Source organism: Cenococcum geophilum (genome assembly GCF_001692895.1).
Source record: "Cenococcum geophilum 1.58 unplaced genomic scaffold K441scaffold_2, whole genome shotgun sequence".
Classification (NCBI taxonomy): domain Eukaryota; kingdom Fungi; phylum Ascomycota; class Dothideomycetes; order Gloniales; family Gloniaceae; genus Cenococcum; species Cenococcum geophilum.
The window spans coordinates 1,751,254-1,774,045 of record NW_027137560.1 but is presented as its reverse complement, the minus strand read 5'-3'; the positions used below and the strand labels follow the sequence as shown (position 1 = coordinate 1,774,045).

Genomic DNA, 22,792 nt, shown 5'->3' with positions numbered 1-22,792 from the left:
TTTTAGCCTACTAGGCTTATTATTTTATAAGCTGCTTTATAGTTATAAAGTACTTTAGGGCTTTATAGTCTATATATATCTTAATCTAGGAGTTTATACCTTTAAGCTTTACGCGCTATTAGAAGAGTAATTAAATAATAGCTAGCATTTCTTTATTATATACTTTATAGTTATACTTAGCCAGGTCCATTATTTTTAAGAAGAAAGTAATAGGGTATTATTTACCGTCTGGATATAACTGTAATAGAATTCCCGCTACGACCCTATTAAAGGCATCTATTTCTAGCATTAATTTAAGGTCTAGGCTATAGTAATAAAGAATTAGGGAAGAGATAAGCTAATTCTTTATCTCTTCAAAGGCTTTTATATAGTTATTATTAAAGACAAAAGGCGTGTCCTTCCTGATTAGTTATATAAGAGGTTTTACCACAATTCTATAGTCGCGGATAAACCAGTAGTAGAAGTTATAAAAACTAAGGAAGGACTGGATTTCTTTTACTATATAAGGGGGCTTTTAATTGCGGATTGCCTCTACCTTCTTAGGGTTAACCTTAATTCCTTCTATAGTTATAATAAACCTAAGGTATTTTATACGTTTTATCCCAAACTTATATTTCTTAATATTAACTTATAAGCCCGCGCTCTATAGTCTCTTTAGGACCTTCTTAATATAAACTTAATACTTAAGTTTGTTATCTAAGTATATAAGAATGTCGTCTAGGTATACCATATAGAATTCGTTTAGGTAATTAAAAAGAACATTATTTATATATCTTTAGTACGTAGCTAGTCCGTTTATTAGTCTAAAGGGAAGAACTTTATATTTATAGGAGCCATAACGGGTATAGAACGTAGTTAAATCTTTAGATATAGGGTCTATCCTAATTTAGTAGAAAGCTTAACGGATATTAAGTTTAGTAAAGATCTTTACCCGGCTTAGATGTATAAGGGTCTTATTAATTAAAGGAATAAAATACCGATCCTTTTAAGTAATAGTATTTAGCTTTTAATAGTTAATACAAAAGCGGAGGCCTCTATTAGGCTTTTTTATAAATAGGATAGGGGAAGTAAAAGGGGTTTAACTTAGCTCGATAAACCCTTTATCCAGGTTATTAATTAAGTACTACTTTATTGCTTTTAGCTTATCTATTAATTATTAGTAGAGGGGGCTATAACCTAGCGAGTTATTAGCTTCTAATTAAATCTTATAATTATACGTCTGGTAAGGGGGTAACTTATCTAAAGCCGCCTTTAAGAATGCATCCTTATAATTTATATAAATAGTAGAAAAAAGGCATTTAACTAGTTCCTTGTTAATTTCCTTAGCTAGCTCTTCCTCCCTATTATTAATAATTTGGTTAATCTTATATAGGCTTATTATAAAGACCTTATTGTCCTTCCAGTATATATTAAAGTAAAACGCTATAGCGCTAATTACGGCGATGTCTATAGCGGGGGGGTTGCATAATAATAGGGGCGTACGTAACTTTATAGACTTCTAGGGCACTAGCGTTATAGTTACTCCTTTTAACTCCTATTATATCTTTTAGAGGTTATCCCTTATATCCTATTAATGCGTTCTTTTCTATACCGGTTAAATCTACGCGATTTAGACGTTATCTATATTACTATCTGTCCTGCTTTTATATATAGAGTCCTTTTTAAATATAGCGCTTCGGGAGAGTATCTTTATTAGTATAGAGTTCTTTCCAGCTTCGCGGCAGGCGTCTTCTTAGGTAAAGGCTAGATTACGGGCCAGGACATCCTACTAGTAGGTAAGGTTAGCCCTTACAGCTAGTGTCTTACGGTTGGTTTAGATTTCCTTAATAAAGGAGGGTAACTTTAGTCTATCCTCCGGCTAAACAAACTATCTTTATTATATATTTAACTAAATATTAAAATAGGACATCTATTTTCGTCTAAGGATTATATTATAGAACCCTAGATCTAGGATATAAAAGGGGATACTATATTAGCGTCGTCCGTTAAGAGTAATATATAACTTTAAAATGTAGGTAACGGGCTAACCAGCTTGGCCGTTATAGCCTTTTACCTAAACAGGCTTCTCTAGTTAGATAGCTTCTGTATTTAGAAACTTAGCAACATTATTTATATAGGCAGTGTTTATAAAGGCAAAGCTATTTACTCTAGTGTTAATAAGGGCGGTTATATTAACTCTATATCTATTTTAAGATACTATATATAAAACTATAAAATGCTTTCTACCTATTAACTAACTAAGATTAATCTCTTTAAGATTAATAGGGTACCCTAAAGGGGAGTCTTTCCCTAGGGTTCTTCTTTTCCTAATTTATTAGACATTTCTCCTTCCTCTATCTCCTTAATATTACCTATATCCTTTAGCTCCGGGCAAGATAAGGCAAAGTAACCCTCCTTATTATAGTTATAGCACGTAGCCAAGGTAGGGTTAATTAAAGTATTACAGCGAATACTAGTTAATGGCGTAGTATATAGCTAGTTAGGCGTCACTCGCTAGTGCGTAGTTATAACCGCTTTTAGTATAAGAGCAGTTATAACTTATCTTCCTACTCTAGCTCTTATAGGTATGGCTAGCAAGTTCTAATTACTATAGAGTTACCTCTACTAATTAGAATAGGCTTTAATTCGCTTTAATTCTAAGTCTAATAATAGGTAATAAGCTGCAAGTCTATTATAAGTTAGTAGGTTATCTAAGGTTATAGCGATCCTCTCTTATAGCTAAATTATTAGCTTATTATATAGGTCTAATTGGTAGTTCTTATAGGGAACCTAGCCTTCTTCTATAAGGTGTAGGAATTAAGTCTAAAATTTAGTAAAGGGTTAGTTCGGTTTTATTATTAGGCAATTATAGTTATACTAGGCGTCCTATACTTTGTTTAGGTTAACGTAAATAGCCGCTAGGTACTATATTATCTTATTAATAGATATAAATTAGATAGGGGAGTTGTCCTTAAACTTGGCTTAAAGGTGCTGTTGGACGTCCCTAGTGGTTTAACTAAAGAGGTAGAGCATTTTGGCTTCTTTAGAAAGGAAATAGTTATAGTTAACGCAGAGCTTTCCTTATACTTAAATCCTCTAATTTTTAAAGGTAGGGTCTATCCCGTTAAATAGTAGTAGGGGGTTAGGGAGCTTAACGGACTTTAATTACTTTATTATTATATCTATACTCCCTAGTATATTATATTTAGTAGAGTAAATAGGTCGGCTAAGGCTTTAAGAAGGGGAAGCTAGGCTATTTTATAGGGCTATAAGGCTTTCTAGGATCTCTTATAGGGTCTTTTATATATTTCTTACTTTAAGATAATTAGCTTCCTAGCTGGCTATAAGGGCGCGAATCTACTCGCGTACGTTTATAATAATATTATTATCTTCAATTTCTGATCCTAATTGGATCTTAGGTTCCTCTTAGGTAAAGGCAGCTCTCTTAAATAAGCTTGCTTTAGGTACTATTATTAACTTCCTAAGGTTTATTAGTATTGTATACTTTAGTTTTAATTCTAGGGGTATAGGTCTAGTCCTATCTAGCTTATAAGGTAGGATATTATCTAGGCCTTCCCAGGTAATATAGAGTTGTTTTAGTGTCTAAGTATAGCGCGTTAATGTGTTATTATAGACGAAGTTTCTTTTAGGGTAGGATATTATTAAGGCCTTCCTAGGTAAGATAGGGTAAGCTTAGTATAATATTACGGCTCGTATAAATACCTCTAAACTAAAGCTTATAGAATGCTATATTATAAAGATACTAAGCTAAAAAGAAGGGGAAAAAGGGGTTGCTAAAACCGATGTAAATAAATATATAGGGTAAGCCGCTAAGGCGCTAGCTCCAGGCGAGCTAATTATAGGTTAGTAGAATATAGTAGAATTTAATAGGTAACGTATAATAGCGCCGTTACAATAGGTAGGTATAGATAGGTAGGTATAAATAGGTAGGATAGTAGAATAGGTAGGATAGTAGAATAGGTAGGATAAGTAGGATATATAGGATAAGTAGGATAGGTAGGACAGGCAGGATAGGTAGGATAGGTAGGATAGGTAAAATAGGTAGAATAGGCAGGATAGGTAAAATAGGTAGAATAGGTAGGTACTAGGCCTAGTTAGGAAATTAGTATATAGCTAGTAAATCATTAGGAACACCGCCAATTAATAATTTAGAGCCTCTGTAAGAGGCTTCCCGCTTATTTTAATTAATTGTTTAATACCTAAATTTTAAATTTTAAATTTCTATATAAATATTACGGTTATAGGAAATATTATAGCTATTATAATTATAGAAAATATTATAACTATTAGAATTTTTTTAAATAATATTACCAATATTACTAATATTGCTAATATGGCCCCGGGCTAGCGTAAAGAAGTATATATAAGTAGATTAGCGGATTTAGCGAAAATGGCCCCAGGCTAGCCCCTACTACCCTCCCGTTTTCCTAATAATAAGAAAACTTTATTAACTTTAACGAAATTAATCTACCCTCCTATAATACCTATTAATATTAAAAGTACACTAAATTATAGAGAAAAGCCTACTTTATAAAGCTATAAAATCCTTAGCTCCTTATACCCGCGCAATATTAAGAGGAAGTCGTTATAGTAAAGGCTATAATTCTACCTCTGTATTACCAAGCCGCGTAGTAACTACTAACGCTAAATACTTACGCCTATACCGCCTACCCTCTTTATAACTAGCGGATATTCTATCTACTATATACCTATTTAATTTATTTACTTTATAGCTATTTATAGGTTATAGTATAGGCCCTAATAGAGTTATAAGCTTTATATCTATATAGAACTATAAAGCTTTATAAAAGCTCTACGGAATAAAGCTTAGGGGAGACCTACACGGAGCTCTGCACGGAGCTCTACTAAAGCTCTATAAAATCTCTACGCGAAGCTCTGCAAAAGCTCTATATAAAGCTCCGCTTAAAGCTCTGCTTAAAGCCCTACTAGCACTAATATACTAGAAAGGTTTTATAATCGCCTATATAAACGCCTGTATAAACGCCCATATAATTAATCGATTAATTGCCTATATAATCGTCTCTATAAATATCTCTACAATTAATCGCCCGTATAAACGTCTGTACGTCTGTATATTTATATACCTATATGCCTATACGTGGCTCTGCACGAAGCTCTATATAAAGCTCTATATAAAGCTCTATACAAAGCTCTATATAAAACTCTATATAAAGCTCTGTATAAAGCTCTATATAAAGCTCTGTACGAAGCTCTATATAAAGCTCTATATAAAGCTCTATACAAAGCTCTATATAAAGCTCTGTATAAAGCTCTATATAAGGCTCTGCCTAAAGCTTACCCTCTAGTAGTAGCTCCGGGCTAAGGGAGGATATTTTTAAAAAAGGACCCAGCTATAGTACCTACTAGGTATTGCAATAACTTTAAGTAGTAGATATCTATAGATCTGTATAGTTTTATCTATTGTTAGTTACATAAGGTAATATTACGTAGCTATGGTTCGTAGATAGTATAATAATTGTTGTTTTTGTATATCCTAAAGAAAGGGGTAAGGAACTTAAGGTTCCTCACCACGCTAGTGCCGCGGTAATACGTGACGGCAACTTGCCGCACGCAACGGCAACTTGCCTTACGTGACGGTAACTTGCCTATATTCCCAACACTGGCAACTCTTCTTTTGCGGTTACTATCTATATATATATATATACCGCTCGACTAGCGTAATAAATATTAATCCTCCTTACTTACTATTGCCATTATAATATAAGTCTCGCTATCCTAAAATTTGCCTTTTAGCACGTGGTGCTTTCTTGCTTATAAGTTATAGGTAGGTATCTTATTAGTAGGGCTGTTAAGGCGCTAGCGGTAAGCGAGCCAATAGCGATTTTCTATCCCGGGGATGGAAAATCCTAATTGGCTAGGTTAAGTTAGGGTTTGCAGAATCTAACCAATTAGATAACTTTAACCGCCGGTTAAAGTTTCTAGATATTTTAAGACTTTACGTAACTAAGAAATTTCTAGGGACTCCCTTTTAACTTAACCTTTAACTTATATATATAGAGTATTCGTGTTAATAAACGTCTCTAGTGCCTTGTTTGGGTTCGCCTTCATTATTATATCTACCGGGTTATCTTAGCTATTAATTTATTAAATCTTAAAGAGTTTTTAACGCTTATAGGATTGCTGAAGTGCTATAATATTAATTATAAGGCGCTTCTTCTTTGTGGTATTAAGCTTAACTAAATACTTATAGAGGGAAAATAAATCAGTGTATACGATTATAGGGATAACGGGAAGCTTAAGTCGATCTGTAATTATCTTTAGGGTAGTTCTAATTGTAATTACTATATTAACTCCGCCAACTATTCTATATATCTCTAACGCTAAAACACTTTAGGTAACGCGCTTACTCTTAGTTAAGCTCTAATAGATAATATTGCTATAGATTATAAAGTTATTCTCTCTAGTAAATTCATTCATGATAATAATCTTATATTCTAACTAGAAGCTAAAATCTTTATTATTTATAAATAATCTATTAATAAATATAAAGAGCTTAGCGGTAGGAAGATTAATAGGCACGTAGAGTAGTCCCTAATTGAAATAGTTTATTTGCTAGGAAAGACGTTTATTTAGGGCAAGAACGTCATCCTTAGTTAGTTTCTAGTATTAGGCGGTAATAGAGAGATTAAATAAAGCCTTAGGTTAATAGATAGAAGTAATATAAGCTCCATAAGCGCGTTGCTCCACATATCCTTACTTTAGGGAATTAGCGTTAATAATGTTAATCTTCTTACCTTAACCCTTTTGGCGCAAAGCAATGGAATCCTCGTTTAGGGAAAGGATGCATCTATTAAAGAGTAATAGTGTTGTTAAATTAAGCTTTTCTTTTGGCTTTGCTATAAGATTTACCTTTACTAACTTATCCTCTTTAAAAGCTAAGAATTGGTTATTTTCTAAAATAATTATATTATTAGTTTATATACCAATAATTCTAAATAGGGTTCCTGTAGTTGTAATAAGGAAGCAGGGATTGAATATAGAAGTAGTTATTAAAAGCTTCTCTTTATGGTGCTTGCTGTAAGTAGCCCACTAGTAAGTTCCTGCCTCTGCGATTTTATATAATGGCTTAAGCATAACTATAATCGTATCTTCAGGATACTGGTGGCGAATTTACTCTAGAAGGTATGCTAGTATTAAGCGCTAAAGGGGCGTCTCTAATTAAGTGTAGGCTTAAGTAATATCTCGTAAATAAACCGCTATTTTATTCTTTATTAAGGAGGGAGCTAATATAACAATAACTTGCTAACTAGCTCGTTAAATTATAGGAGATTATATAAGAATTATCTCTTTACTATTATCGTTGTAACCTTAGATAATAAGCCTTAATTTTTTAAATAGGGAGTTAGTAGCCTTGCCCTTAATCTTATTAACTATCCTTAACTTAAAGATGCAAACTTTATTAAACTTAGTAGGGTTATACTTTTTAAATTTAAAGACTTCTTTTATAATAAGACTATTAATTTCCTGCTTATTAGATATTTAGAAAGGAGCTCCTAGGGTTATAATACGACCTTCCTTTTAGAGCTATTTTGCGAGCTTAAAGTTAGCCTTCTCTTTAGCTGTTATAAAGGCCATTAATAACTTAACTTTATTCTTAATAGCGGCAACAAATTATTCTTTAAAATTAATAAGATATTAGCAATTTTGTAATCCCTTTAGGCGACCTCTACCGCGTTATAGTTATAGCGCATTTACTATAATTATATTAGGATTATAGTTGCCTTCTAGAGCATATTAATCGTAGTTCTCTTTTAGGGCATCTTTTAAGGTATCCTATAAAGGCTTGGAATTATTATCTTTATAGTAAGGCTTAATAACAGTTAAATAAAATTAAGTGGGTCCGTAAGGCATCTAAATAGTATAAGTTTAACTATTAATTATAATAAGTTAATATGGGCCTAACTATCCTCCCTTTTTACGCTATACGCGTACCTTAGACTAGAGTGGCAGATTAATTATAGTTAAGGTGTTTAGGCCATTTCTTATTCCTAGTATATTATTGACCTAGTATATAGCATAGAGGCATTACACCTCCTTTATTGCCTTGTAAATCGCCTTAGCTCATTATATAATAGAGGGAGATAGTAGAGAATTGTTAGTTATTTATGGGTAGGCGCTAAAGACTAGTAATGTAGGTATAAGTCTATCCGGGCCAGCGGAATTATTAACAGCTTTAACAGCCATTTATAAGGTAAGTTCTTTACTAGCGTCCTTTAGTTCTAAAGAGATAATCTTATATACGCGGCGTAATAGCGCGTAATATTGTTCTACTTTTTTAATACTATTATATACCTTAATAGGGACTTCCTTAACCTTAATTACTATTACCTTTATTTATTATCGGAACTCTATAAATAAGAAGTTCTTTTCTATATTATGGACGATTTAATTAGGGGGTCCTAGGTAGATATTAATCTAGTATAATTAAAGGGTATCTTATACGTTCCTAGCTGATATATCCTTTAAAAATCGTGCGGCTTAAAAGAAGGTTAAGAAGTTAATAACTTAGAGTACTGGCTTGCCGCTAAGATATATAACGTTAATAATAATACAGAAGTTAAAGTTATAGTTATCTTTAAGGGTAAACTTAAATCGACCAGGGGACCTCTAGTTTATTTAGTAGTAGTAATAGTATTTTATAAGATGCTTAATTGCCTTAACCTTGACTTTATGGCCTACTCGCTAAAGAACCCTAAGTAATTAGTAAATAGATAGGTGGCCAAAACAATGGTATAGTTGGCGTAACTCTAACTTAGTTAAGTGGCTTTAAGTAATACTCTTTTCTAGTTAATAAAGGAGCAACTAAAGATAACCCCACTTATACATAACGGGCACCCGATTATTTCCTTAGATAAGTATATTCTTAAGGTTATTAAGCTTAACGCCTAATTTGTCTATATCTCTGATATAAAATAGAAACGGGGTATTTATAGGAATAATGTAAAAACTAATATACCCTAAGGGGGTTTAAACCCTAATTGTGCCGAGAGAGATTGTAGTACCTTTGCTAAAACGAATCGTATGCTAGCCTGCCGTTAAATAGTTAATCTAAACAGAGCTATTAAGCTGCTAAAGGGCTTAAACTTAAGGTTCTCCTACTATAGATACTTCTACGGCTTTAGTATCCGGTATAATACTATAAAAGATATTCGCCAAGTATCTATTATTAAAGGAAAACGCGGAACTCTCCTTTAGCTTATTAAAGATATCTAATTTTGTAATAGAATGGAGCGTAGATTAGTTATTAAGAACAGCGACGGTTTGTGTGCCATTTACCTTACTATACTTAGTAAAGTATTAGTTAGGTAAGTAGTCCTTAATTTCTATATCTATAAGGAGTTGTTTAGTCTTAGTAACCTTACCTTTAAAATCTTTTACGCCTTTATATTAAACCAGGAAGCTTTAGAAGTAGGCTATAATAACCTTATAATTTTTAACATTTTTTATACTCTGACGGAACTTATTATATACCTCCTTTCGCTTATTAAGAGAGTGTCTAGTTAACTAGTAATTTGGCTTCTTACAAACATAGCACTTTTTTTAGTAATTACTTTAAAATAAACCTCTATAAGGACCTCTATAATTACCTTATAGTTAATATTAATTATACCCTCTTCCGTATTCCCTACTACGGCCACTATATATTTAATCAGTCTAGTTATAATTATATTAGTTAGGAATACTTAGTTAGGCATAGTTTTTAATATAGAACTATTAAGGTTCTTGTGTTTATATTATAGTACCTATAGCGGAGCGTAGTTTGGTATATACTCCTTTAAATATATCTACAGGTTTATATAGCGCTAAATTACACTTAGGAACGCTATGGCATGCTAAGATAACCTAGTCCCTTAGGCTATTTTTATTTTGGTAGGTTTTAATAAGGCTATATTAGATTTTCTAAAGTTTATTAAAGAGTAGTTAAAGGCACTCTAAATAAGTCTTTATTAGGTTAGAAGCGATAACTCTTTAGAATATAGTCTTCCGCTATTCGGATATATAAAGCTAGCAATTCTTATTAGTTTTAAAGTAGGCTTTAATAAGCTAAAGCATTATATTAAAGCTATAGTTTTTACCTATAATATAGTTGTAATAGAATATTGCCGCCCGTCCCTTTAATATAATGGAGAAAGCGTAATAGTACTAGTGGCGTTAAATTCTAACCTTATTGCAACAGTTATAAAAGACCTATAGTTTTACTCCGAGAATATTATATAGTTCTCCCCTAAACTTCTTCTCTTTATCCGAATATACCTTTATTAGATTTATAACTTCTTATAGTAAAGGCTTACCGGTTAGCTAGAGTAAAGGAGATAAAGGCGGAGCAACTCTAAGTAGGAGGGCACCTCTAGGTAGAAGAGTAGCTCTAGGTAGGGGGTTAGCGTTCTAGGGGTTTTAATATAAATTAAAGTTGCCTTCTAAAGAATATAGGTTGTTTTTAGGTTTCCGTAGTTAATATATAATCTTAGCTTCCGTCTATATTAGTTCTTCTATACTAGTAATAACGGCCTAAATATTACTAGCAATTGGGTTACTGTTCTTAATAACGTATACCCTATTCCTACGGAGGAAGTCTTAAAAATTCTAAACAATATTAACGTTACTAAGTACCTAGGTATTAGCGGTCTATCTTATAAAATCCTCCCTAAAATACTCCTATAGTTATAAGTCGGCGTAGTATCTATTTTGGTAGAATATAATATAGTATAGAAGAAAGCCGTTAACTTATTTTACGGTATAAGTTATTATATTAAAGGCGAATTCGTCCCAATCTTTATTAATAAGTTTCGCGTGCTTAGCTACCCCTAGTAGTAAGAAGTCTTTCTAGTTATTTAAAGTAAGCGTAGCCATATTTTCGGAGGGAGGGAAGTGTTATTAGTGTAGGGATTATCGTTTGGTACGCGTTTGTGATATATATTTATTATTTAGTACGCGTTTATTATTTAGTATACATTCGGCCGTATATTTGCGATTATAGGGCTTAGGACTAGTTCTAGCCTTAAATCGCGAAGACTTATAAAGCGTATTATTCTGCGTAATAGACGCAAGAATCCGTAATCTTAGAAAGGCTTAGGACTAGTTCTAGCCTTTAGATCCTTAGATTTGTAGAAGAGTTCTATTTAAGGTTTAGGACCAGTTCTAACCTTAAAAGATAGCTTTCTCTAGCACGAGTAGCACTGGTATAGTAGCTTATCTCTTCTTAGTGGAATACCTTGCTGTTCTATAGTATAATAGTAAAGTTAACCACTGATTAGTGTTGATTACACAAGGTAATATTACGTAGCTATGGTTTATAGATAGTATAATAATTGTTGTTCTTATATATCCTGAAGAAAGGGGTGAGGAACTTAAGGTTCCTTACCACGCTAGTGCCGCGGCGACACGTGACGGCAACTTGCCTATATTCCCAACATCTATATTAGTAGACTATTTAATAAGATATAATATATGCTCATAATTTTAATAACGCGTTTTTTAACTTTAACGAAATTAATATTAGGACTAAGTAATAGCTATATAATAAAATTTATACCATTTAAAAGCCCTAAGTCTTAAAAAAAATATGACTTTATATAGTAATAATAACACGTTATATAAATGAATAAATTAGATATCCGCAATATCCGCTTAGCGGATTTTGGCTATAATTTTAACAAATCTCGCTAAAGGTTCTTAGACGTGATTTTGCAATTCGGAAGACGGCATAGGTTATTCCAATGCTAGCTAAAAAATCGCGTCTAAGCTCGCTGAGGTAAATTGATTCACGGTCTGAGCTTGCTGAGGTAAGATTTGGCTTAAGATATAGAAACAAACACCTTAAGTTTCTAAGGTATTTGATTCGGGATCGATCAGGATATGTGCAAAGCGAGTCGATCTAAAGGTAATGGATACCCAGCTCCCGGGTTACTCGGACTGCGTCCTAAAATGTATTTGGTAGCTTAGAGAGACTGAACCTTTTTCGTCGTGCCTTGATATTGTTGTCCGTTGTGCAGAATTGAGGACTTTTCATCGTAGGAGGATCTTCGCCCCAGCAATGGGACAACGCGACATATTTTACTCTGTTGTTTTTCCTGGTGTAGTAGAGATATAGGACATCTTCAGGGTCTCCAACGTAGAGGAGTTTAGTCGGCAACGTTGTCTCGGATTTAAATTTGTGCTTATTGCAGCCGTGAGAATCGTCACACCAATGAAGCCATTTTCGAAGTAGCGCAAAACGTGCAGGACTTTTGGCTTTAGGTAAGACTGGGAAGCTAATCTGGATGTCGTTATTCGGATCAACCGAATATTCTATAGTAAAGTTGCCAACTTTTTAGTAACTTCTAGCGTGTTTTTTAGGCGGTTAGAGGAACATTAAAAACTTATGGCGGAAGTTAAGTCGAACTGGAACTCAAACAGTCGGCTCAAAATCAGATTGGAGCTTTAGATGAACTCTATTCTGAAGCCCTCATTCTAATCTAAACTTGCAACCGAACGACCCCTTAGTCTTACGATTATCTCTGTGCACTTTTACTGCCTATCTAAGTCCGATGAGGCTTTCACTTCTTCTTTAGATGGAATCATGTTAGGCTCTCCTCTTCGAGTTCCTCACAATACAGACCACATGCCTATCTTGTACATGACGAGAGTGGGATATCGCGGAGGAAATCTTAAGATCTACGAACTACCATGTTCAGGACTATATCCTTGCTCTTCCATGTTTCCTCTTCCTTATCCTGTCCGTAGTCAAATTTCATTCTAGTGATAGCTTATGACACATTTCATCATTATGGCGTATGGCACTAGACTTTCACTATCTTAAAATTTGGCAAATTTGGCAAAGCATCCCTGGATTCTTGATTCCAATAGCTTAGGACTATCTAGGCTGAGAAAGCGCTTATAAATATGATTCTTTAAAACGCTTTACACTTTACAGAGCTAAAATCACCTAGCTTTATATTAACCCAGGTTCTCAACCAAGACTGCGCCTATACCCCTAAACGCTCGGCTTCAGGTTCGCCCCAATCCCAGCACGATGACCCAGTACTATTTCAACACCCCTGTGCACAATGTCCCCCAATAAACCCCTGCCCACCACTCCCCCTCAGATCCCCAAACCCCACAAACGTATGCCCGTTCGGGCAGTCTGCTGTCACATTCTTATTCGTCGCGTCCTTCGCCGTCCGGAGATTTAGGATGCACGTGTTGGTAGAGCTGTCGGTGAACGCCTGGAAGCAGTTGAGCGTGTTGGCGCACGCGGTGCAACAACCGACGGAGTCGAGCCCGTATGGGTTCGTGATGATGCCGTGCGAGGTAGTGGTGTTGAAAGGGACTTTGCATTCGGTGTAGGAGGAGAGTGGAATCCCGGGGGAGGAGCAGGTGTTATAGATGACACGGCCGTAGATGGGAACCGAGCTAGGGGTGCATTGCGCTGTAATTGCCAAGTCAGCTCGAAGCTCCACTTACTATGTCGAGAAAAGAGGGAGTGATTTTGTGACATACCTGCTAGTGTCCTAGTCGTTGGTTGGTAGTTGAAAGACACCGTCTGGTATGTTGCGTATGATGTTAAAGTAGTGACGGTATTATTTTGGTATACTGTTTGCTCCGGGCCCGGGGGGTAGAAGCACTTGCACGCGCTTGTCACGGCTTCTTTAACCGGTGGGCAGCTTGGGCATGTTCCATCGCGCTGCGTGAGAGGCAGAGGGGTCGTAGTTGAGGCTGCATAGGACTCGCCAACAATGAGATTGCTGGTGCCGAGGGTTTTGGTGAATGGTGCAGATGTAGTCACACAGCTGGTCATTTGCGTCGGGGTCGGTGTAGTGTATACATCGTAAGTATATCTATATTCAGGTATGGTACTGAAAACTATCAGTTGCTCTCCAAATTATATTTAAACGGAGCCTGTACTGTCTTACATAGTGATTGTGGAAGTTGTCAGCGCAGTAACTGACACTTCGATAGTCTTTGTTGGTCGGTTAGCATTGTTACAGAGACTGGCTATGCCAGGGATATCTGTAAAGCCAGAGAAGCAAGCGTTATCACAACTAGATTGATCTCCATGGTCATGCCCACCAGATAGGACTCCCTCGGCAAGAATGCCAACAATTATTGGAGCAAGAAACAGGATCATGGTAACGAATGGAATAAGCGAATGGAATAAGCGAATGTAATGAGATTCGATGTTGATTGACGCAAGATAGGAGAACAAAATTCCCAGGGCAGCTGGATGGGCTAGTTAAATATAGAGACCGATGCTTAGAATCCTTTACGAAGGACTAGTACAGTTGTGATACCCCATACTTGAGACCTTCACGGAATAAACGATTTCTCGCTCTCACGGGGTGAAAAAGGAAGCGATGACATTACACACGCAGGTATACGGACGCCTCGTCACACGAGGTAATGCAAAGTGACCGAGATCATAAGCCCTCGCCGCCCGACTTTAATTGGAAAAGTATCTGGAGATATGCCACTGGTCACAATCCCAGTACCTTCGTGCTCATCTACCCGCCCCGCTCAAATGAAAACGCAAGACGACAAGGAAATGAGAAATAAAAAAAAGCAGCCTTTTTCTTCTTCCAGAGCTATCCCAAGTTAGTAGTAAATCTAAGTCATACTAAAGGCATCTTAAAGTACGAAAGTGATTAAGAAAACGTAGGAGAAATGTGAAGCCTGTAAGGCTCAAGACTCATCTGTGTCTTAGCCTTCAAGCCAAGATTTTGCACTGAGCGAAATACGATAAGTACGAAAAACCATCACGAGTGGAGCGGGAGAGAAAAGATGATCGAACAATCGAAGCCACCATACTATTTTTAGAGTAAGACCTGCAGTCTGGGAAAGCCAAGAGCGCCCATACCTACAATAGATTTTCCGGAGTCAACCTCAGGCGGGTTGGCATCAACACCTCAACACCATCATGCAACCAGGTCAGACCAACCGCTTTGAAGAAGGCTTTCTCAAACGCCAGGGTTGGGAGCATCCTTCGGGTTTTTGTCGAGTTCGGGGCGCGCCGATCACCCCAGCTGTATGGCGTTCAATGCCGCTCTTCAAACCAACATGGATAGGCGCTTCAAAGAGTGGCAATCATACGCCAGCCCACTTGAACCTTCAGCTCACTAGATCTGGGCAAGCAGTCGGGCCGCCATACATAAACAATCTCCAAACTGATGAGATTAGACACCAATCCAAGCTGGTAGGTGTTCGCGGACCCCACGCATTTCCTGTTTCAGTCGTCAAAGCGCCCTCTCCAAACTGCTTCATTCGGAACATTTTCAGAGACTCAGTTTTCATACTGCATCTGCCCGGTTTCGTGGACGCCCTGAAAGAGCCATTCACGGTATAATGTTTGCTTTGAAGTACACGTTTAGCGCCTTCTATTTGCCCTATTGCCTTCTAATTTTAAAATGAGCGTTCATAGTACCAGGAGGGGTCGTCAAGTGTCTACTCCAACACTATGTGTATTGTTGATTTTTTAGGGGTTTTGTCTTTGAAGCCTCAAGCTCCAGCAATTGTGTGATCCGCTGCCTTCTGACTATAACTAGATTGGGAACCTCCCCTTTGGGTATGCACGTTTCAATCACGCAACTTTCCAAAGGGCTGGTCCCTGATCTCTAACGTCATGAGTACGAGCACCCTCCTGCCCCTCGCTACCCTTTTGGCTTTTGCTAGTGCATTCAGCGGACATCAGAACGTCAACTTTTCTTTCTGCTACATCAAGAAGATTCTTCCTCTTTGGAACGTTTCTGGCAAACCGGACCCCCGGATTTTTTTCCAACCTAGTAAGGTTATCATCTGCATTAATGTAGGGTTTCCACTTGTGTTTTCTCTTCTTAACAAGGCTTGGCTTTCTGCCAGCTCGTGAACGTACCTGCGATGTAGCGTTCGCGGGGCTAGGCGCTGCAACATTTGATGGGTTGGCAAGAAGCGAGCTAGGCTTGCAGACATAAGGCGATCGGTTCTGCAATGGTAGGATATTGTAACAGTAGAATTCTGTAGAACTAGATATTTGGACATTATCTATAATCACAATCCTACATATGCATTACTCAGAGGCATACTAAGAGTACGTGTTTTACAATGAAGAACTAAGTTACTCTTCACGATTCCTTAGCCTTGACTAGATTTTTGCCGTCTATTGTACAACCCTTTAGAAAATTGCTATTTCAATTTTTCCATATATCGCAGAAAAAGGCGTTTTCGATTCTCATAAAACTCTTCCCACAGCTTTTTCTAGATTCCTCGGCATCCCTTCATTGGGCTAGATGGTGTCTAGAGTTCTGTTGAGCTCACAGAAATATGGTTAGTAAATGATTAATAAAGAGCGGTGACAGGCTTCTACCCAAAGTTTTAATTATGCTGAGCTTCGAAAGCAATGCGAAGAAATTTCTATCGCATGGTTGGAAGTTCGAATTCCTCTTCCAGAAGACCGCGCCCAGCAATGCGCCTAATTTCTCAACTTGGGAAACTCAACATCGCACTGCGCTCTCGCGATCTCGGTTGAGATCGAAAACTCGCACAACCGAAAGAAAGGGCAGTCCAATACCTCCCACCGGACCCACTCGACGAGAAGTGCATCAAGCTATGCCCTCCGCCCTGTAATACTCCTCCATCTCCCTCACCAATCCCCTCCACACCTCCCTCGTCCCCTCATCCGCAGCATTCCCTCCCTGCGCCCTCTCCCACGCCTTAACATGCAAGCTCCTGACGCCGCCTGCCAGCTCCCCCACCAACCTCCCATCATTCGCACTCCACTGCACCGGGATCCGCCGCCACGGCATCCGCCCGTCCCGCCGGTGCGCATAGATCAGCAGATCCTGCTCCGGATATGCGGCATTGGACGGCGCATCGGGCCCGCTGAGAATGGAGGTGTAGTACCGGAACATTTCTTCCGAGGGGGAGAGCAGCATGAAGCACGCGCAGAGGTACTCCGGGTGTCCCGGCTTGAGCCACTCGGACTGGGGGCCCCACGTATCAGCGCTGGCGGCGAGGAGGTACGTGGATGGAGGCGGTGCTCCAGTGGGAGCGGCGCTGCTGTTGCCGGGGAGCGTAGCGAGTGGCGTGCTGAGGTCTGGGTCTGTGAAGAGCGAGTCCAAGGGGGAGAGCAGGATCGTGTCGGCGTCGAGGAAGACGATTTTGGTGTAGGCTGTTAGTTGCCATAGCCGGAGTTTGGAGAGGACGTCGCGGAAGCGTGAGTGGGTGATCAGGCGTTGGTTGAAGGTCTCGGGAAGATCGAGTGGCTGGATTGGGATGATGGTTGCGCCGGCGGCGGCGAGGGTTGAAAGGTGAGATGGTGGTACAGAAGGGAGAGTGAGCACTAGGAATGGGATGGGAGTTCTTGCACCGGTGCGTGTGGTGGGGGAGTGAAGAAGCTGGTATGTAAGCAGGCGGACGGAAGTAAAGTAGGGGTCTGAGTCTGTGTCTGCTTCAGACTCAGATTGGTAGATGGTTGGAGGACTAAGAAACGTTGCATAAGCGTATTTAAGATCATCTTTACTCGAAGGGTTCCATCCTGAAGATATCCATGAGAACGGTGATGTTCGCCATGGAAGAAGAGAAACTATAGCGCTAAAAGAAATCGCAAGAACTAGGAAATGATACGGTCGCCGTCGCAAGCGCTGCATCGAGTTCGGTTGAAAAAGAGAACCAAAAGAACCAGAGAGGATGAGGTAATTTTACGCTCAACAACGTTACTGAAGTCAAGAGAGGCACAAGACTCAAACAATGCGGATTTATCCTGGTCTTAGCGCGGTACTACTACTTGGCAAGAGGCCGATCTATGAGGAGCAAGAGTGACGCATCTCAGCTGACCACAAAGCAAGAGTTGATACTTAACTTAGGAGATTTTATCCTACACGAGTGGCCTCTGCGGGAGGTCCTCGTATCAATCACGTATATCGTACTAGATGCGAGTGTTCGGCGAGATAGTCCGGGGCGAGCGAGGGAGGGGCACACTAGCATTTCGGGCCACCTTGCGCTCCGAGTCCCCGCGAAATCTCCGTCACGAAATTCCTCTCAGAGCTCCAGTCTATCACCATACGATACCATGGGGAAACGCGGTGGCAGAAATGTAAGAATTCCAATAATTTCTGTGGCATTACAATCTAATAATTATGTAGTTCAAAGGTCGTGGAAGGGGAGGATTCGGAGGCGGTGGATCTCGCGGACCAGGCACAAACTACACAGAGATACAAAAGCAGAATGAGATTTTCGAGGGCTATTATACTAGGCTTGAGCTTGTCAGCGAGGGAGAATATGATGAATTCTGGGCAGCAATGCGCAAGGAGTTGCCAAATAGCTTCCGCTTTGCTGGATCTAAAGGGTATTCTACGAACCCAATTCCTTTAGGATCAATTCCATTGCTAATTAATTCAGGCATGCGCTTGCAGTTCAGCAGCGCTTGATAGACACATATATCCCCGAGATTACTGCCGTAAAATTCAACGGCCAGCTTGTTGAGCCTCCCACGCCAATATCATGGTATCCGGAACAGCTAGCCTGGTCAATGACCACCCCAAAACAGGTCATTCGCAAATTCCCACCGTTTGCATCCTTTCAAAAATTCCTGGTCTCTGAAACTAGCGTAGGAAATATCAGCCGACAAGAAGTTGTGAGCATGATACCCCCACTGTTAATGGATATCAAACTAGGAATGACAGTCTTGGACTTGTGCGCTGCGCCTGGCAGTAAATCCGCCCAATTGGCAGAAATGGTGCATGGGGGCGAAGAAGCTCGAGTCCGGAAGGTTCTTCATAAGATCGCCGAGCAACAGGGTCGGGAAATGAGTCCGGATGGAAAGGAAATCGAGGCAGAGAAGTCACAAGCTGAGGCTGAAGATGACTGGTCGGACGATGGAAGATCGACAGGTCTTCTCATAGCGAATGACATCGATAACCGGCGCGCGCACATGCTTGTACATCAAGTAAAACGGCTCAACTCTCCAAATTTGATTGTTACAAATCATGACGCCACGATGTTTCCTTCAATTGAAATCGAGTCCGAGCCAGGAAAAGCTAAAAAGTACCTCAAATTCGATCGCATATTAGCAGATGTACCGTGTTCTGGAGACGGTACCTGTCGGAAAAATCCTGGTGTCTGGAAAGATTGGACGCCTAGTAATGGCCTGGGCTTACACACCATGCAAGTCCGCATCCTCGTCCGAGCCCTCCAGATGCTCAAGGTTGGCGGCCGGGTAGTCTACTCAACTTGCAGCTTAAATCCCGTGGAGAACGAAGCTGTTGTTTCAAGTGCTATCGAGCGATGCGGTGGGCTATCAAATGTGCGCATAGTTGACTGCAGCGATGCTCTGCCTGGCCTCAAGAGAAAACCTGGGCTTACAAAATGGAAATTGATGGACAAGACTGGACGCTTCTGGGACACTTGGAAACATGTAGAGGACGAAAAGCAAGCAAAAGGAGAGGAGGGTCTTGGACGACTAGCTGAAGCGATGTTTCCTCCAATTGCATCGTCTGAGGAGGACCGAGTCCCTCTCGAAAGGTGTATCCGAGTATATCCCCACCTCCAGGATACTGGCGGGTTCTTCATCACTGTGCTTGAAAAGCTCTCAGAAATCAAGGCGCGCCCTGAGTCGGGACCCAAAAAGAACGCCTCCACCCCTATTCCTACTTCTTCAGCTATTCAACAAAACGGAAACGAGACACCATCGCCTGCTTCACCCAGCAAACGAGGCCTCGACGAAGATCGTGAAGTTTCAACCTCCCCAAAACGATTAAAAACAGGAGGCGCCTCTCAAGCAGAGGCTGACGTTGAGCAAGTAGAGCCCAAGGGTGCTCCTCTGAAAAATGCTGATGCAGAAATGGCTGGCACAGATGATATTCCCCCAGTACCCAAGACTGAAAATACTCCCAACGAAGCGAAGGACTCACCTCGATTTAAGTCTGACCAGCCGTTCAAAAAGAAGTCAAATCAACCGCAAGAAGAGCCGTTCAAGTACCTAGATCCAAATCATGAGGAACTCGTCAGAATTTACGATTTTTATGAGATATCCCCTAGGTTCCCACGAGACCGATGGATGGTCCGAAACGCAACCGGCCAGCCTGTGAAGGCGATATACTACACCTCTGCTCTTGCACGGGAGATTCTCACACGTATGGAAGGCAAGGGCATGAAATTCGTTCATTGCGGAGTGAAGATGTTCATGAAGCAAGATGCGCAAGGGCAAGATACTTGCAGGTGGCGGATACAGTCCGACGGGTTGTCCATTATTGAACCTTGGGTTGGCGAAAAGAGGGTCGTACGCCTTTACAAACGTGAGACTCTCAGAAAACTCTTGATCGAGATGTTCCCTAAGGTTGGTCGCGACGGCTGGAAGGATTTGGGTGAAATTGGGGAGAGGGTCCGAGATATCGCCATGGGATGCTGCGTTTTGAGAGTCGAAACAAGCGATGATGAAGATGGCTTCAAGTAAGACACTCTCGCCATCTTTCGTTGACATAGCTAACAACTCAAATTAGGGAGCGGATGGTCTTGCCATTATGGAGAAGCATGTCTTCGCTCAATTTAATGCTTCCAAAAGAAGAGCGAAAGTGAGTGTTTATTTCTGATATGCTTTTGCAGACCTGCTAAGTTTTTGAAGGGCAATGCTGCTACGGTTATACAACGATGACTCTCCTCTCATTGATCACTCTAAGGAGCGCTTTAATAAACCCAAGGAAGACACAGGCCCATCTACGCCTCAATCTACGCCTGAATCTAAGCCTGCGGAAAATGGCGCAGCGCCCATCTCAGAGGATACGACAGAGCCCGCAAGCATGAACGACCCCACTGATAAAGTGGATGATGAGATGGATGAGGCAGTTGAGGGCGGGGCCCCAGTATCAGGATTATGCGACAGTTGATAGCACACGGCAGGTATTCCTCTAGCTCCATATGAGCCTCAAGATGGAAGTCATTTTCCACAAATTCTAAAAAGCATTTTGAGCTAGATTTATTACCTAGAGGTAACCACATTCAAGCAAGTCCAGAAACTTTTTGTGGTCTTTTTTGGGATCGAGGAAGTCAGCATCCTACGAAATGGAAAAGCGATAAGAAAAGCAACAGGCCTTAGATTCCGTTCTTGCTCCACATCAGGAACCTAGTCCTAATCTCTTAGCTCCTTTTCCGATGCCTTCAGCACACCCTTACACTTATTGGCACAAATAAAATCTTGTATAACGGACACTCCTTCCCATTCCACTTCTTGACACAACTCCTTTCTCAACCCTTCACAATATCCTTGCACATCCTATCCGTCGCCTTATCGGCGTTCACACTTTTCTACAACCCCAACTCATATCCGTCACAGCCATTCTAGAACGCCTCAATCTTCCAGCGATTACACTTGCCGCCATCCCATTTGTACACGCACTTCTTGTCCCAATCCTTGCGTATGTCCTTACTTTTATCCATCTGCGCCTTCCGCTGCGCCAACGACAGCACAATGTTAATTCCGAAAACCCTGCATCCGTTCTTGTCGAAAGTAGCATGATAGGAAATGCTCTTGGGTTGAACCACACGGCCACGCACTGCTCGTCCCAGCTGTTGTACGCGAGCTTGCACGTCGCGAGCTTGTGCTCGCTCGTTTTGATCGTGTTGGTGTTCTGCAGCTGCAGCTTCGCGCGGTCGACTTCAGAGAGCTCGACTCCCACCGCCGCGGCGCCGGGCTTGGGAGGCTAGTCGAGGGTGAAGGAGTCGCCGTATGTTGGGCTTTCGGCGTAGATGGTAGCCGTTTTCGGAGGGGTCGTGTTGCAGTTGGTGCAGCGTCATGTCCGGGTCCAGGTTTACGGAGACGATGGAGATGGGCTCTGGGAATGAGGTGGGGTGGGGGTGCTGGAGACCGCTTTGTTCTTAGGAGTGCCGTTATTTAGTGTACAGGCTGCAAGGAAGGCCATGGTGGCCCCGAGGGATAGGTTCATGTGCATAAGATCCCTGTCCACCCGTGAATGCTTATCGTTCTCTCAAAAGGCCAACTAGTTGCTATAACTCTCTTATGCATCTCAGTGAGGGTGCCTGCTAATGCCTCGAAAAAAGCAAACACATAATTCGCCAGACTAAGAAATATGTCTGAGGATATGATCGTTTAGGAAGTCGGAATGGGTCCGTCTCGTGCAACTTTGTGCGTATCATCCGGATGTGGTGAAGATCGCCACTCAGGAGGAAGCGGTCGCAAACCATAATACCACTTATATGATATGGAAATTTCCCGTTTTTGAGTTTCAGAGTAGATGATGTGTGCGATCCCTAAGGAGAATGCAGTGGCCATATTTACAACGGAGCAGACGGCACCGGTGATGCCATAGTATCCAGGCGGCTGCGTTGAAGTTAAGAATACGGTCGAGTGAGGTCTATCCCTAGAGTGATGCAAATCATCGATGGACCAATGAAGTTCCAGTAGTATGAAAATGGAGGGGCTAAGGCAAATAAGACTGGTGCCATGATCCAAGCAACTCCAGGGAAGAACAAGGTGTTTGTTAGCAGAATAATGTGCATTACCGAACCAGCAAGCACCGTGATGATAAATCCTCCAACTCCCAAAGGAATGAAGAACGTGAGTAGCCTTATTGGTGAGAGATTTTCAATAGCCTGTAAACTATGGAGCTGTTAGCTTGGCCTGTGAATACGCACAATTTCCGAAAGGACCTACCAGAAAGGAGCATAGAATATGAAGATGCCAAAACATCCAAAAGGCAGGCTGCCATACATGGCTTCATTGACGGTGCGTCGAAAAACTTCCGAGGCAATAAGGGACAAGCCGCAATTGGAATTCGATGTACATAAC

General features: G+C 40.2%; 3 protein-coding genes across 3 annotated transcripts; 1 reads left to right on the top strand and 2 right to left on the bottom strand.

Annotated features, from left to right (window-relative positions):
* Positions 1 to 12,865: 12,865 nt before the first annotated feature.
* Positions 12,866 to 14,149, bottom strand: K441DRAFT_692167 (uncharacterized protein; the record flags this gene model as incomplete). The annotated part of the gene is made up of 4 exons (XM_067652540.1): positions 12,866 to 13,450; positions 13,522 to 13,877; positions 13,935 to 14,031; positions 14,092 to 14,149. 4 exons carry the CDS (start codon positions 14,147 to 14,149, stop codon positions 13,071 to 13,073), a joined length of 891 nt encoding a protein of 296 aa, XP_067509782.1. The 3' UTR covers positions 12,866 to 13,070.
* Positions 14,150 to 16,592: 2,443 nt separating this feature from the next.
* On the bottom strand, positions 16,593 to 17,976 carry K441DRAFT_683698 (glycosyltransferase family 8 protein; the record flags this gene model as incomplete). The annotated part of the gene is made up of 2 exons (XM_067651718.1): positions 16,593 to 17,527; positions 17,919 to 17,976. The coding sequence occupies 2 exons, from the start codon at positions 17,974 to 17,976 to the stop codon at positions 16,593 to 16,595; spliced, it is 993 nt and encodes a 330-aa protein (XP_067509781.1).
* An 85-nt stretch (positions 17,977 to 18,061) lies between these two features.
* Positions 18,062 to 20,873, top strand: K441DRAFT_672866 (S-adenosyl-L-methionine-dependent methyltransferase; the record flags this gene model as incomplete). Its single annotated transcript, XM_067650595.1, has 5 exons — positions 18,062 to 18,085; positions 18,135 to 18,337; positions 18,391 to 20,439; positions 20,490 to 20,561; positions 20,612 to 20,873. 5 exons carry the CDS (start codon positions 18,062 to 18,064, stop codon positions 20,871 to 20,873), a joined length of 2,610 nt encoding a protein of 869 aa, XP_067509780.1.
* Positions 20,874 to 22,792: the final 1,919 nt, after the last annotated feature.